Below are 16483 nucleotides of genomic sequence, written 5' to 3' on the forward strand. Positions count from 1 at the left end.
CATCGCAGCGACACGGGGGGAGGGGGACGCCACAAAATATCAGAGCCCTCCGTTTCGTTTGCAGCTCCCCTCCATGCACGCGCTGCTGATCATCCATTGCTGCTTCCTTCCCGTTTAATAGGTCTGTGCCGACATGAGAGTGATGTTGTCCTTGCCGTCTATCATCGCCTCGCGGCTTGTGCTAGCAAAGCCGTGCTCGTCGATGAGCTCCGTCATCAAGCCTGCATTGTTGTAGTAGCCCGCTGTGACGTGCGGGCCCTTCAAGCGCAGGTTCCCGCGCGTGCCGGCCGCCAGCACCTTGGCGTCACTGGTGCCACGATCACCGACTACCTTGGCCTCGACGTGAGGGACCATGCCCTGCGAGCCCTTCTTGAGTGTGCGCCACGTCAGCATGTAGGATGCCTCGATGGGGCCGCGGAAGACGTACACGTCATCCAAGTTGAGAGACTTGGATAGCTTGTTGAGATACTCCTCAGAGACGGGGGCCTCGATACCGTTTTCGAAGATGACAACGGAGCGGAGGTGCTCAAACTGGTCTGCGTCGAAGTTTCCGGCGTGCTTCAGGATGAGGTCGAAGTCTGCCTTGCGGCCCACGAGCGTCTCCACCTCCTCCACGCAGAGCTTCTCGATGCCGTTGATGGCGTGATCATCTGTGAACATGTCGGAGTGGATGTGCACGAGCACTGCACCGGAGGTGAGAGCCGCATACGGGGCGATGATGGCGCCGATCGGGTCCGTGTGGTGGTTCGGCATCACACCAAAGCGCGTCTCTGCCTTGAGCTGCATGAGCTGGCTGAAGAGGAAGCCGGCGTTCACGCAGTTGCGGTGCGAGTAGGTGATGTGCAGCTTGTCCTCCATGGCCGGGTTGGGGTCCTCCAGTGCCAGCACTGGATCGTCAGGGTGCAGCAGCGCCGACAGCCGACGCAGGCGTTGCTCGTAGTACGAGAAGGGGCCCCACACCAGCATCTTCCGCATCGGTGTCACGCCTAGCAAGTTCATGTTGTGATCTGTAATGATGATCTTCTTGAGGTAGTAAAACTCCTGCGAGTGCACCCACTGAAACTTCTGGCCTGGGTAGGAAAGGCCCAACTCAGGGATGACGTTGTAGATGGTGTCCCAGAAGTGCATGTTGCGCTCCACTAGCTCGCCCTGCTTCATCTCCGGCACGTTGATCCACTCGCGGGCCACAAGATGGCGAGGCTGAAACTCGTTCAGATAGAAGCGCAGCTTGTCCGCGCTGATGGTGTCTTGAGGGACGATACAGAGCAGCGCTCCAATCTTCGCGCACGCAAGCTGCAGGACGAAGGTCTCACAGTTGCATGGCTGGATTGCAAGCACGCGATCACCAGGCCGCACACCCGTCTGCAGCAGGCCGTGCGCCAGGGCCTCGCTGTTCTTGCGAATGTCGGCAAAGGCCCAGCGGACTGCCTGATGCTCAATGCGGAGAAAGTCCTTGTAGTACATCTTACGAGACTGGATGTTAACGTAGTAGCCGATCAGCTGATCCAGCACTGGTGTGCCACACGTGCCCTTCACCTCCGAGTAGGCAGGCATGTAGGGGCCTGAAGACGCCGCGGTGGCGGCCCCGGGTGCCGACTTGGGGATGGTGCCCGAGGAGGTCACGCCGTAGTTGAAGCGCGCGGCGGCGGCGGCGCTTGCCGCTAGCGGAAGAGCGATCCGGCGGAACATGGATGGAGTACTAGCCTCTGAAGGAGGTGAGATGGGTGACTAGGAGAAGGAAGACGCTAAGGGGGTGCGCTAGAGGTTTACAGACACGGAGAGGGAGCCCATGATCCACTCCACTGACTACGCGCCTAAGTGCGGCTGCGACAGCTCCTATCCGCAGCCGTCGCGCGCGCACAAACACGCAAACGCTACAAGGCGAAAGAGATACTAGAAGGAATTCTTGGCGTGAACCGAAGGCTGAGCGCTCCCACACAGAGAGAGCCGCCTCTGGGAGACGAAGATGGCCAATGCTAAGTCGGTTGGGGGAAATGCGCTAGGTGAGTCGCGACAAACAAACGATGAGATGGGCAGAAGGGAGAACGAGTGAGGCGCGTGCGGGTTTCTACACAGAGAAAAGCGAAGTAATGCCGGACGGACGGGGAGGGGGGCGAATGGGTGGGCAGCTCTTTACTTCTGTAGCACACCCGCGCCATGCGGGCAGAAGAGGAGTGGCAAAGAAAGAGAAGGAGGCAGAGATGTCGAAGCAGCAGCAGAGCGGAGGAGCCGCACAGGTGACGACAGGGAGAAGCGGCCAGATGGGCAGACGCGCGCACATTGTCAACCAAGGCAAAATGATAAGTATAAACGATGCCTGCGCGTGCACTGACCATCGTCGGGGGTCTCGCAAACCAAGAGAAAAGCCGCCTCCGCAGCACGCGAGGCCGAGGTGGAAGAACGGATAAGATGGAAGACATCGCACAGCTGCTCACGGCAAGCAGCGGTGATGGCATCCGTCATCACACATCCACGGAGCCCAGGGAAAAGAGTACACTGAAATCACTGGTTGACTGGTGTTGCACCGCTTCGGCGGAGAAAGAGGGAGGAGGAGGAGGAGAGAGTCACACGCCGATAGGGACGACAACACGACAGCGACGATATCGAGCTGAAACGGCACAATGAGTGCGGTATGCGCCTCACGGCACGCATGAACCCCCCTGTGTGGGTGCAGAGAAAAGGGCTCGGTTTGGGAGCGCATCAGCCTTCCGAGGAAACGGCAGATAGGATAAAGCGCCAGCATCGCAAGGAGCGGAGATGGGCAGACAACACACACACACACACGAACGCAAGGCCGTCCGGTATGCCGCCTCGGCGTCGCTCGTGCTCTCGCCCTCTACTCGGACCCGGTCCGAATGATCTCGAGCAGACTGTTCACCTGATTCTCCTTCAGGGCGTTGCGGCAGCTAGCAATCAACTGCGCGCGTGCCGGGCCAATGCGCACCATTCCCGCCTGCTGGATGCACGTGTTCACCTCCTTCAAGGCCAGCTTGAGCTCTTCATAGTTGTTGATCCGCTTCGCATTCTCACAGAGCAGTTCCTGATCAACGTCGTACAGCGCCGCGTACGATTTCTTCATAGAGGCCATGTCACCCAGCAGCCGTGCGTCCTCGGCACGCCCGAGCAGTGTCTTCACGACTGTAGCTGCATCCGCCATGTCGGTCGTGAGTTTCATCCGCACCTCGTTGAACTCGTCCACCCTGGCGAAGATCGCGCGTAGCCGCTCCAGCTCGAGAGGCATCTCGCACCGAACCGCGACCGGGTCCGCCTTCCCGTCAGCCCACCCACCCTTCAAGTCCTCCACGAAGGCATTGATAACCGCCCCGCATGGCGCCAAGTGGTCAGACCACAGCGTAATGGTGTTGAAGGCCGCGCCCGACGCAGCAGCGTTGCGCACCTCGATGCCAAAGCTGCTGCCGTCGCGGACGTGAATGAGCTCCAAGTGAAGCACCTGGTCAGTCGGCGCGTTAGCGTCAAGCAGCGCGACATCCTCCGGTACGCAGAAGGAATGCCGCAGCCACCTCTCAATCACGTCAAGATGGAGCAACTCACGCCACTGCAGTAGCACGCAGCCATTGGGCTGCCGGTAGGCGACTGTCTCGCCCTGCCGCTGACGCTGCTGCTCTGGAGGAATTTTGTAGGGTAGCTGGTACATCATGAAGCGGGGAACCCTGACGGTAACCTCGTGTATCTGGTAGCTATCGCCAAATGCTGGACCTACAGCCACCGAGGCGCTGACGTTCAGCGGAAGGTCATCAGGGTGGGCAAAGCTGCACACGAGTGTGGCGCTGGGCTCCGCATTCGCAAAGGCTACGGTGTCCTGCTGCGCTGCGGTGGCCCATACCTCACACTGCAGGAGACAGCTATGCACAACAATGTCGCCGCGCTTCGCCGCTGGCCCCGTCACTTCCACACGAACCTCAACGTGCTTCGTCGCAAGGTTGGCAGAGCAGCAACAACGCACCTCCACCCCCGACTCTGGCATCGTTGTGTCCTGCGCCCCAGCAGCCCGGCGAGCCAGCTGCTCCTCAAGGCTGGTGAGTTGGGCGGCCAGCTGCTGCTTCTCCTGCACAAGCGCCTCCAACACCTGTAGCTGACGCACCTCAGCAGCCTCGTCTTTTCGCGTCTCGAGCAGCGCCAATCCACGCACGGTGCCATCCACAGTGCAGATGACAGGCAGAGGCATGCCGTCCTGCCGATAGTCTTCCGAAAGAACTGCTGCCACGGCGCTGGAGTAGGTGTCTCGGAAGAGCACGCTACCGCCCTTCTCCAACCCGCCGCCGCGATCCGTGCGCACCTCCACCCGCCCGTTGCTCCACCCAATCACCAACTCGGCCACGCCGTCGCCGTCCACGTCGCAGAAGGCGGCGGACACAGGCACAGACTTGCCCCTCACTCGCCACACGCGCTCACCGCGCTCGTACATGCCAACGGTTCCGTTCGCGAGCAAGTAGGCATACCGGCCAGCGCTGTCAGCGGCGGCAGCCTCCGTGTCTGGGATTCGTGACGGCTGCCACAGAGGTACGAGCTTCTGCACTCGGTCCACCTCGTGCACCGTCGCGATCGCCTCCTCGCCATCGTACACGCGCACCTCAAAATCATCAGAGGCTACGAGCAGCGACAGGGGAGCCGATCCCGAATCCGGTACCGAGGTCCACGGCATGAGGGCCATGGCCGTCACCTGGTCGCCTGTCACTGTCCAGTACCGCTCGGCGCCGAAACGGTCGAAGCCGAATATGCTGCAGTTACCGCCAACGACGGCCAACGGCGGCGCTTCTCCAGAGGTGCTACTCGGCTTCATGACAGTGCCGCACACCACTGCCTGCACCCCATCCTCCACGTCTTTATAGAAGACCTGCTTGTTCTGCTCCGCATCGTACGCCAGTAGGCTCGTTGCAGCACCGAAAAGAAGCACATCATACGTGGCAGCGATATCGGTGCTCCAAGTGTCATAGAGTTGGCCTGCTGCCAATGCTGTCGGGGCCTTCCCAAAGTTCAGTGTCTGGATGACAGACTCATCATCCTCCAGCCTGAACGTGACGCCGACGCTCGCTTGTGCCTCTCCTCGCTTAGCGGAGCGCTTGGCTTTCGCGGTGCTGGTGTTGTTGTTGTGCAGAAGAATCCGCTGACCGCTGCTGCCGAAGGCCAGTGACACGGCCGAGGGTGGTGGGCGTACGGCTAGTGTCTGCGCGCTTGCACTAGCCTCACGGGCAGCGGCACTGCGCAGAAATCGGCCTGCCGCGACGCGGTCCGGTAGGATGGGAGCACCGATGTTCAGCTCAAAGGCGGTGTCGAGCCGAATGTGGTTGCTCGCGTCTTTGGCAGTCGCCATCTCTTGACGAAGAGAAAGCCGGGGGGGGGGGGGGGAATGGGCGTGAACTCAACACCTGCAGCACTAAAAGAAAAGCAACAGGCCAACAGGCGATCGGGAGAGGCGCCCCCGTGCGTGGAGGGGGGAAAGAGAGACCGGTGTCGGATCGCTCACCTCGCTGCTTGCCTCTCTTGCTTTCGTTTGCTTTCGCAGACTCCTCAAGGTGAACGCAAAGTGTAGGGGGTGAGATAAACAGGAAGACCGTGAGGCACCGGAAGACGACCCAGATGGTTTCACACGCCTTCTACCGGATTAGGGGAGCACACAAGCGAGTTCGCCTTCCAGCGTTCTCTCCCTTACTCACTCCTATGGAATTAGCGATTGAGACCTGTATCAGAGAGAGGGAGAAAGAGCACACCGACAGTGTGTGGTGCTGTTGTCGTGTCGGAAAGGAGCGCAGTGCTCCGTTCTCCTTGCTTTTAAGTGCGTGTGTGTGTGTGTGTGTGTTTCGTTTCTGCGGTGCGCCCTCCTCTTGTGGCTTTGTGCCGTCCCCCTTGTACGGCGAAGCCGCAGAGCACGTGAAGCCGTGGTACCGTGTCTTCCTTCCTTCTGTCCTCTACGTCGATGATTTCCACCACCGTTTGACGCACGCATAGCGCGCGAGACACGCAGAGATCGTGTGGCAGTGCAGCCGCCAACCGAAAGTCAAACACTACGTTGCGAGATGTAAAAGAGCAGGCATGCAACGACGACAGAGTGCTCACTATGCCAGTGAAGAGAGCACGAATGCAGACGTGGCCAGAGAGGGAAGGTAAAAAGAGAGCGGTAAGAGAGAAAGACCAAGTACTTTGTGTGCTTCATCCGCGTGTGCATGACGCGCCCCGCCCCCTCTCGCTACGGCTGCAGCAAGGATCATCGGATGTTGCCGTAATGGACAAGGTACTCTCAGAAACCCCACCGTCGCGCACAACACGCGTGACACCCTGTGTGCGCTCCATGATGTGCGGCGGGGCGATACGGGAGTGCATCAGAGGAAAAGGGGGAGATTTGGTTAGCGAGAGCGCAGGCCTATCGGCTGCATCAGGGAGTACGTAGAAGTACGGCAGGGCTGCCCCACCGACGTCCTTTCCCCGTCGTCGAGGCAGAGTCCGTCCTAGAGTCGATTGCGCGCTACAAGACATGCCACATTCGCGCTCGCCATCCCTTCAGTGTTGACGGCGCGATAGGCTGGTTCGATGATTTTCGTTCAATTCTCTGCTTCCGTTTACATGTTTGTGAGTGGCGATTGCAGGTAAGGAGTGAGGGATACGAATACATGTTCAGACGGCGAGTTGGCGGTGAAGCAAAGATGCAGAGAAACGAAAAAAAAAAAAAAAAACGAAAGGGAACACGCAGAGCAAGAGGCGACGAAGACATAAACAGAAGAGGGGAGCAAAAACCCAAAAGACGACACGCACGCACACAACTGAGAGGAAGAGAGCACAGGATAGAGGCACAAGCCCGCTAAAGAGCACCACATACAGAAATAGAAAGGAAGACGCGGACACGCGCGCCAACAAAACAAAAATGTGCATCGATGACTTTAGAGACGTGAGCAACCGACGTCCGTCGACATCTGTGTACTTCGGCCGACGCGGTGAGGAATTGGCGCCACATTGCGTGCGCTGTTTGTGCGTGCGTGTCTGCGCGTACGCTTTTCCTTTTGTGGAAAGGGGAAGAAAACCGGGGGGAGGGTAAGGGGACGTCGCCCTCTACTCTCGCACATCCTTGGGAAACGCCTCCCAGCTCTGTCGCCTCCCTCACTACACTTGACTATGAATGAGTGACATCCTTTTTTGTTTGCGTCGTTTCACGCTTTTATTTCAGTGTCTCTCTTTGCTTCATTGGCTGCTCCGCACGTGGGCGTCACCACCGCCACCACGACCCCCGACACCGCCCACCAGAACACGTGCGCAAAGGCGATGCGGAGGGTGCCAGAAAGGGGCAGGTGAGTGCTCGCCACCGCGTGGAAGCGCTCTAAGTAGTTGCGGTTGCTTGCTTTTTTGTGGTGTCCGTATGCACAAAGAGAGCAGCACGGGATTGTAAGCGAGAGAGAGCACGGGTAGGGGTTGGTAAGGGAAAGAGAGGGGGGGGGGGGCAAAAAAAAAAGCGGAGATGTGCGCACGAGCAATGCGAGAGAAGACTGTAAGAAGATAACCGGCAGCGAAACGAAAAATAATAATAAAATTCATGATAATAACAGCAACACGAACACATTACGCCGACAGCTGCGACAACGACAGAGAGAGAGGTGTGAGTGGCAAGGTAAAGCAACGAGGAAGAGGAACAACAAGATATGGCAAGAGAGAGAGAGAGACACGACACATGCAAAGGGAAAGAGACGTCAACGCAACGGCAAAAAAAAAGTCGACAAGAGAAAGCCGCATGTTTCATGTTCGCACTACGAACGAAGTCGATGCACAAAAAAAAGGGAGGACTATAAAGCGCAGAAAACAAAAAAAAACAGAAGCTGCGGGCCTCAACGTCGGCAGGTGACGCTAGAGAAAAACACGCACAAGATACGACCGCCATTCGATGGGCGAACGGACGGGCGAGGGGCCCGATGAGAGTGTCAAGGGGGAAGAAGAGGAGGCAGTGGCTGCGGAAGAAGAGAGGTAACACAACAAGAGAGATCACAAGAAGCGGCGAGAGCACGCATCTATTCGCTCACTGCCCTGCCTTCTCTTTTCCCTTTCCTGCCATACATTCACCCTTCACCCGGATGACAGGGGGGGCGGGGTGATGCCGCAGCGCGTGGCATCTCAGGGCCCAGTGCCCCCACTCTGTCTGGGGAGGCCACGCAGCCCCTCCTTCGTCTCTCCCCCTGCCCAATGCCGAGCCGCCTCTGGTGGTGGCGCGGTGAAGCACCTGCCACGTGGGGAGGTCAGAGCGATGTACCGCCCCACTGATGCCGGCGGTCGGGCCCTGGATGGCGCTGCGGCGGAGCGACCTGCGGCAGTGCACAGGCTTGCGCCACCCATATGGTAGGCGAAGCGTCAGCGTGGCTCGAGCGTGTAATCCCACCCCCGGCCCTCGCACTGCGTACGCGGGTGTGGGGAGCCACCCACCCACCCCTGAGGAGAGAATGCACCCGGTGGCGCCCGGCATAGTGGGGGAGCGGCTGTGAGGCGACCTGCGGGGCGCGGGTCGGTGGGCAGAGTGTGAAGCAGGGCTCGCGCTCCGACGGCTGAGCCGGGCGCATTGCTGTACTGGGATGTGTCTAGCGCTGCTTCGCACCACGCGATGGAGTCTGTGACGGGACCAGAAGGGGGGAGTCAGAGTGGAGCTCGACTCATATTCTAAGGCAGTTAAATGGACACGCGTTGAACCGAAAAATAAAGCGGTTCATTTATCTTTCTCACCCTGGCGTGCTCTACGGTGCCAGCGTACAGACACAGAACAAAAATGGCGTGGGAAAAGCAAACGGAAAGATAGGAAAGGAGAGAAGGAGGGGGAGGGGCGGAAGTTAAAACAAAGAGGACCAAAGGGCAGAAAAAGAAAACAAGGGGGAAAAAATAAGCATGAAGACGAGCTGCACCAGAGAGGGAGAAGAAAACGAAAGACGAAAAAAGAAAACAGTAAAGAGACAGAGACGGAAGAGAAGGGGGAGAAGAGATGTACTTCCAATAGATTGCGGTGTGTATTCAATGCATAAAAAGAAAAGGAGGGGCAAAGGAAAAGCGAAAAAAAAAAAAGAAAAACGCCTGTATATGTAAACGGGACGCGCGGACACAATATATCCAAGGGGTTCGCCGCACCATGCTCAAAGGAGTCCAGTACGCATCTTATCATAGAGACAAAGGGGGAAAGGGGGTCTCGCGAAAAAAGGAGGCGCACCGACAACACGACGACAACAGAGGGAAGGTGCAGTGGAAGAGAAGCAGACAAACCTCGAACAGACGCGCAGCACCACACAATCAAAGACGCATATTCGGTGAAAAAAGCGCGTAAGTGGGGCGATGCTGGAGGTGGAGGAGACAAGTGAGGCGAAGAACATCTACGCACAACATCTACAGAGAGAGGGGGAGAAAAAGAGAAGCCCCCCCCCCTTGAGGTCAGCTGCTCACGCGGTCAGTTTAGGAGAGAGGAGAGAGAGGCCTACTCGAGCACGTGGAAACTCTCCCCTTGCTCTCTTTTTCGGACCTCTCCATCTTCCTCTTCTTTTTCCCTCAGCGCCCACCCTCGCACCACCATCTGCCCGCAAAGGGTTCTCTAAACGATAGAGGCGTAAGAGGAACAGAAACTCTCACCAGTGTGGCACAGCCTTGTGCGCTGTAGCGGAATAAGGGGAGAAGGGGGAGGCTGTGGTGTACCAAAGAGAAAGATATGAAAAAAAAGGTAGCGTGGCTGGAGATGAAACGACGTGATAAACCCGGTAGAAACTAAAACAACGTACTCACAGACCGGCGGCGCACCCACACGCGCTGGCACGCATACACATGTCTAGAGACGGCAGACAAAAAAAAAACAAGAAGCGCAGAAGAAAGAAAAAACACCCTACACAGAGGAAAAGGCACACACACACACACGCACGCACGCAAAGAGGAAGGGAGGGAGAGAAAAGAGAGAGCCGTGCTACAGCCGCGAGTTAGGAAGAGAGCGATACAAGACCAAAACAGCCAAAATGAGAGCGAGGTGGAGGGCAACGACAAGCACCACCACAGCAGTGAAACCAACAAGAGGATGCCAATCACAAAGCGCCGCCCCACCCTTCACTCTTTTCTGCTCCGCAGGCGTCGACACAACAGAGACGGGGAAAAAGAAGGGGCGGAGGAGAAAGGAGAGGAGGTCAGCGCACGGAAGAGAGGTTGGGGGAGGGGGAGGGTTCACAGCGAAGCGCGCGCTGGGGGAGAGAACAAGTGCTAGTGTAAAAATGCCTGTATGCAAGAGCTTATCTCGAACGTTAAGCGTGCGTACGTGCGTGTTCAACACACATCAGTGCAAGGAGCGGTGGAAAACACGCGGCAGCACACATCTTGGCCTCGACAATGATCAACTAGGGGGCCGGAATCGAAGGAAAAGGATGGCAGACGGAAAGGAGAGCAATCGGCAAAATGAGAGAAAGAAGCGAAGGCGCGGTTATGTGGGGGAGGGGGGAGGGGGGAGACACACATGCAAACACACACACACACAAAGGAAGACAATCACGAAGCAAAAAGGGACAGGAGAAGGCACGCATAGCCGTTGGGAATCTTGTTTTTTTTTTCACCCTTTCCTCCCGCTTCACAGCAAGGGGGAATGCGTGCGCGTGCGCGTTTTTTGTGTTTGTTTTTTTTTGGCGGTGAAGAAATGTATACAAGTCCGACAATAAAAAAGGGGTGTGAGCGACCGAAGCCACCCACGCACAGACAAGCAATAAGAAGGGACGCATACTCAAGAACGGCGAACCACGATGCAGATGTGCATTCAATGTGACAGCTCCAATAGAAAGAAACCACGGCACAGGTACTATAAAACGTTGTGTGAAAAGGCCCGATCACACCACGATGACTGTTGATCGCTGCTCCACCTTTTTCGATCCCTCTCATCATTCCTTTTTTTTGGGGGGTGCGCTTGCTGTTGTCGGCTGTTTGGTTGATGTTTTGATTCGCGTTTTTTTCCTGTTGTGTGTGCCCCTCTCTCCTTTGAGCTCTCTCGAGAGACGCTGCGTATAAAAGAGGTAAAACGCCTTTGAAGAGAAATATGCCACGCCGCCCGTCGCTTTGGGTTCGTTGTGTTGGGAGAGAAGAGGGAAGGTGAGAGAAAAGCAGTGGGGGCAGCTGACCGTCTCTTTCACAGCTTCCTCCTTTCTTGGCGTGGGACACGCAAGCTCCCCTGGTGTGCTGTGTGAAAGCTGGCGGCAAGCTGAAGAAGGGCGAGACGTGATCGAATAGAAGAGGCGAAAAAAGAAACAGAAGCAGGTCGCAGCACCACCCGAACAATACACGCAAAAAGAGAAAGAAGTTCAGCGCCGTGCATAGGGAAACGCTCAGTGACGCTCGTTCTCTCCGTCTTGTCCACATTGATAGTCCTCCGTGCCTTCTCGCCCTCTCCCCGTTCTCGGGGTCCTATCTTCTTCATTGGGAGTGCATATGCGTGCGTGTACGCGGGGAAAGAGCAAGGGGGTCAGCGCATGCCGGCTGCGTGGAGAGAGGAGAAAAGAAGCCACCGAGAAATGAAGAAGATATCTCAAGAGTGGGAGAAGGGGAAGACAGAAGAAGCGGGAGGTGTGAAAACAAAAATGCGGCTGCTCGTTTTTCTTTGCTCTTTCCTCTTCACCTATTGTTTTATACGTACACCAACACGGGTGGAGGGGGAGAAGGAAGAACAGGAGGGCGGGTAGAATGGGAGGTGAGAGCCGGAAACACAGGAATGGAGGGGGCGCGCCGACGCCCGCCGAGCCTCTGAAAAAAAAAGGGAGCACACGATCAAAGTGCCAAGGCCCGCAGCTGCCGCCCATCCCCTCCCAATAATGAAATCCAGAAAAGAGAAGGGCAACTCCGCCCTGTTGGGGGGGAGGGACGATGCTGAACTTTGCGCAACCGAGTCGAGAAGCGAAGCGACACAAAAAAAAAAGAAGTCAAATCTACAAGCAGCAGAAGCGGGAGGCAGGCGAGAAAGGAAGGAGAGAGGGGAGGGTGCGGGAAAAGGAAGATGCTGAAGGGGAACGCACACGTACCAGCGTAAAGCGCACACGCAGATCAAACGACAGCGGTGGATATACACACATGTATATATGGAAATTGCAAAGAAAGCAAAGAGGGAAGCACGTACACGAACACGCTTGAAAAAAAAAAACATGTAAAGCACAAAGAAAAAGAGACGACCATACATCGCAGCACGCAACGGTAGCAGAGGGTCACAGAGCACACTCCTTCACACGCACACGCACGCATACATAAGCCCACTTCCATGAGTCATGAAGGAGCAGCGTGGGCAGCAATGTAGCATCGACAGCTTCACTCTGGAGTACAACCACAGGAAAGGGCACAAGAAGAACGCTCCGTTCCTTCTACCTTCAGCATACGCGCGGCTTTTTCGAAATGCCGTACATCGCCACCACCGGCGTTCCACCAAAGGGCAATCCGCATCTCAGCCCTTGAAAGGTAAAAAAAAAACGCACACGTACACGTAACAGTAGGGAGCCACGGAAGTGAACGCCTAAAATGAACAATGGTGATAGGAAGAAAAAAAGCGATGAAAACTGCGCATCGGAGAGTAGTGACCATGGATAGCATCACGCAGCCGAGTGAACAGCACGCGACAACTAGGGTACGCAGCCTCTCACAGCGACGCCTATACGTGCGCATATGGGCGCGTACCGCGCCGGCTACGCCTTGTGATCGTTTTTCAGTGCGTGCCCAGTTGCCCGTACCGCCGTCGTTTGGCGCTTCTTTCCGGGGGAAGAAGTTTTGTTCGGTGTGGTGCGGCTCGGCTGGTTGGCAACGCCCGAGACACGGTAGATCGACGAGCCTGCCGGTCGAAGATCGGCACGCTGTTTGCTGGGAGAAGTGCTGAGGTTGGCCCGGTTATGAACAGGTGTGTTAAGAGCGCGTGACACCGGGCTCGGGTTCGATCGTCTCTTCGACGAAGACTCCACAGCCGCAGCGCCTCCCGTCATCAACGCTCGGTGGCGTGGCGATCTCTCTTTGTGCAGGTGCGCAGGCCGTTGCGGCCGCTGCGCCGGCTCCGGTGGCGACTTCCTCCGCCCCCGTGCACCGCTGCCACCACTACCCTCTTGTCCCACCATCACTAGCGAATCACCCTGCCCCGGGGTCGCCCTATGGGCACTCTCGTGCGTGCGGTCTAGCCTCCCTCCACTTGGCAAAGCCTCCGGTAACGCCATAGGTGACCTGTGACGGCTTTCCATCGACGCGCCTTCGCTGAGTGGGGACGACCCCGAAAAAGGGACGCCCGCATGCCTGGTCGCCGCCGCGTTTTTGGAGCTCGGCGTCTCGCTTTTGGAGGAAGAAAGGTTGCTACTCGTAGTACCGCCCGCCTCGTGGTCGCCCGTCTCGTCCTCGAGTGAGTACTGATACCCACCGGGGCTGCTGCTGCTCGGATCTTTCGTCATGTCGTCGCCGCCCTTCGCCTTCGCAAGGGCGGCGGTGTCTAAAAGAATGGAGCGAGGAGGCTTGCCAGGGTGTGGATTCGGGTGCGCCGGCTCTTTAGTCTTCAGCGGCGGGTGCGCGGCGATGGGCTTGTGACCAGCGCCCTCCCTCCGCTCACCGGCAGCCTTGGTCACTGCTGCGGATGCTGTGGCGGCTGCTGGAGCGCCTTGTCCTAGGAGCCAAGGGTGCCGACGCAGTTGCGAGGCGTTCCACCGATCCTTGATGTTGGTCTTGGTGCACATGCGAATAAAGTCCTTCGCGCCTTCGGAGGCGCATGCCGGAATCTGATCCTCGATCTTGGAGCTGATGATGGCGAACATCACCGCCATCTGGTTGTCGAGGTTCGCGAATGGCGGCTTGCCAGTGAGCATTTGAATGACGCAGCACCCCACCGACCATACATCTGCCTCAAACGAGTATCCAGAGCAGGCAATCATCTCGGGTGACATGAAGCTTGGAGTACCTTGCACGGACCGCGTGATGAGGGTGTCCGCCAACTCCTTGCTCTGCCCAAAGTCGCCCAGCTTGAGCTGGTCGTCCTCTGTGAGGAAAAGGTTATCACCCTTCAGGTCGCGATGAAGGATGTGCGAGACGTGCAGGTACTCGAGCCCCTCTAGCAGCTGGGCTGTGTAGTCGCGCGTCTTCTCCTCGGAGAGACCGCCGACGCTCTCCAGCTTGCTGCCCACAGTGCCACCCCCTACAAACTCCATGAAAATGCGAAGGGAGTTATTCTCGCGCACAGCGCCGAGATAAGTCACAACGTGAGGATGGTGCAGTCGACGCATGACACGAATCTCCGACTCGAGAGCGGCCAACTGCTTCTCCACGTCCTTGGTGAAGTCGTGTGGCACAATAATCTCCTTCACGGCAATGATGTTGCCGCTGTCCAGGTCCTGGGCCCTATAGACATCGCCGAATGTGCCACGTCCGACACGTTCCAGCAGTTTGACACTCTGTACGCGTGGCCGCTGGTCAATGGAGTTACTCAGAGGGCTGCCGCGATCCGTACCCTGGACCGCAGACGAGTTGTCGGCGGTGAACTGTAATCCCCCGTCACAGAGCCGCGCCACCGAGGCACTTGGAGCGCTCTGTGCTGCTGTGGATGCAGCGACATGCGAGGTTCGAGCTGTGTTTACCCGCGCACTAGATGCGGAAGGGGAGATAACGACCACGGGTGGGTCCCTCTGCGGAACAGCAGCCGCTATGCGAGGCTCTGCCGCTATCCCCACTGCTACATCCGCGGCGGCGCTGTCGCGTGCCTGGTGGTGTGCGTTGACGCTGGCACCGTTGTATGGGTCAATCCCGCCGGAGCCGAAGATGCTACCAAAGCTGTTCGACTCCCTATGCGGAGGTGGGACGTTGGGCTTGCGGAAACGGCTCGCCCATCCAGTGACGGCGTATTTATTCTCAGTCAGGCCGGTGAGGCTGCAGCTCGGTACACTTTCCGAGATGGCTGTGTAGGACATGCTGTGACTTGAGCCCTCCGTTTCTGCAGAGTTCGAAGACGCGTCGGAGTCGCACGCGTAGAAAGAGGGGTCATCGCTGTAGCTGAGGAAACTCTCCTCCACCTCGCGACTGCTACCGCTGGGAAAGCTGCGGCGCATACGCGCACGGATCTCGTGCCCCACCCGTGATGCGCGGCTGCGGCTCATGGAGCTGCTTACTTTGCCACCATGCCGTAAGCGTCGATGGTCGAAGAACGACGATGTCGAATCCTCTGTCTGCTCCTCCATTGCAACACTGCACAGCTCACTGCGCACCTCGCTCACGGAAGCCTCACTCGGGATGCTAGCCGTGTTGAAGCGTGAAAGCAGATGAGGTGGGCGACTGTTCTCGCCACTGTCCAGCGGTACCAGCTGCATCACGCACGCCAGCGGATTCTTGAGCGACCTGACGATACGCCGGGAGGCGGTACAGCCACGAGAGATGGGGATGCTGCCCTCTGTGGGGAGGTCAATGTCAACCCCGCCCGGCCGCGCGTAGCCTACATTTTCGCGAGAGTGCATCTTCACTGGCCCGAATGCTCTGAACACCGGCTTTTGAAAGCCGGCGAAAAAGACTACGCAGCCTCCCGTCCACAAAGAGAGAGCCAGCGAAGGCGGGAGAAAGAAAAAGGGGGAAGACGAGCCCGCCTCCGACACAGGCCCCCCACGCACGCCCACACACAAACTGGAACGTATGGATGCACAAGTAGGCACCCACGTGAGTCCGGGTGGTGGGCGTGTGACTGAGGCAGCGCCCGGCGCTTTGCTGCCCTTCCCTCTCTCCTCTTCGCAGTGCCCTCTCGCTTGGTCAACGAAAGAGAGAGAGAGACACGGCTGACCGGGGAAGCGGCGCAGACTCGAAAAGCGAGAAAACGGCGACAACAAGGGGGCGCCAAAAGGGAAGAGGAGAGAGGGTCGGAAAAAGTAAAGCCGAGGAGAACTGAAAGAAGGAGTGTAGCAGATGGTAATGGAACGCGCTTGAGACAACCGAGAGAACGACGGGAGAGCCAAGTAAAATCCGAAAAAAAAAGGGGAAAAGGCGCACACATACAAAGGGCGAGGGGGAGATGAGGTATTTTCTGCGGTACTAGAGAGCACGGAAAAGAGTCGTCGAGGAAAAAAAAAATACTAAAGAGGACAGAGCAGAGCCGTCCTAGGGAAAGCGAAACGAAAGGAGAGGAGTGAAAGAAGAGGGGAGGGAAGAGAAAGGGGGCAAAATGCGCTTCGCGACCCAGCCCACAGGAGTTCCCGCTCCGCCGCAGAAGAGGAAGTAAGCACACACACACACGCACGCGTGCAGCTAAAGAAGACAAACATACGACACGACAACAGAAAAGAGAGCGGCGGCAGCAGCGAATGAGAATGAACACACAACACGTGAAAGGAGAGAAAGCCGACAGAGAGAAATCGAGAGGAGGAGAAGCAAACAGGTCGAACAGAGAGAGGGGTGAAGAGAAGGAATGCGGGAGGGGCGGGAGAAAACAAGACGGCTAAAAAAAGAGTAAAACAAAGAAAAAAGCGGGAAGAAAGGCAAGCAAAGGAAAGGATGAGGAAAGAGA

At 57.4% G+C, this 16483-nt stretch overlaps 3 protein-coding genes across 3 annotated transcripts; all 3 read right to left on the minus strand.

Annotated features, from left to right (window-relative positions):
• Positions 1-114: 114 nt before the first annotated feature.
• LDBPK_300600 (hypothetical protein, conserved) lies at positions 115-1554 on the minus strand (the record flags this gene model as incomplete). The annotated part of the gene is made up of 1 exon (XM_003862726.1): positions 115-1554. The coding sequence occupies one exon, from the start codon at positions 1552-1554 to the stop codon at positions 115-117; it is 1440 nt and encodes a 479-aa protein (XP_003862774.1).
• Positions 1555-2836: 1282 nt separating this feature from the next.
• LDBPK_300610 (hypothetical protein, conserved) lies at positions 2837-5332 on the minus strand (the record flags this gene model as incomplete). The annotated part of the gene is made up of 1 exon (XM_003862727.1): positions 2837-5332. The coding sequence occupies one exon, from the start codon at positions 5330-5332 to the stop codon at positions 2837-2839; it is 2496 nt and encodes an 831-aa protein (XP_003862775.1).
• Positions 5333-12659: 7327 nt separating this feature from the next.
• On the minus strand, positions 12660-15446 carry LDBPK_300620 (protein kinase, putative; the record flags this gene model as incomplete). Its single annotated transcript, XM_003862728.1, has 1 exon — positions 12660-15446. One exon carries the CDS (start codon positions 15444-15446, stop codon positions 12660-12662), a length of 2787 nt encoding a protein of 928 aa, XP_003862776.1.
• Between the last annotated feature and the right edge of the window lie 1037 nt (positions 15447-16483).

This window comes from Leishmania donovani, chromosome 30 (assembly GCF_000227135.1).
Source record: "Leishmania donovani BPK282A1 complete genome, chromosome 30".
Lineage (NCBI taxonomy): Eukaryota > Euglenozoa > Kinetoplastea > Trypanosomatida > Trypanosomatidae > Leishmania > Leishmania donovani.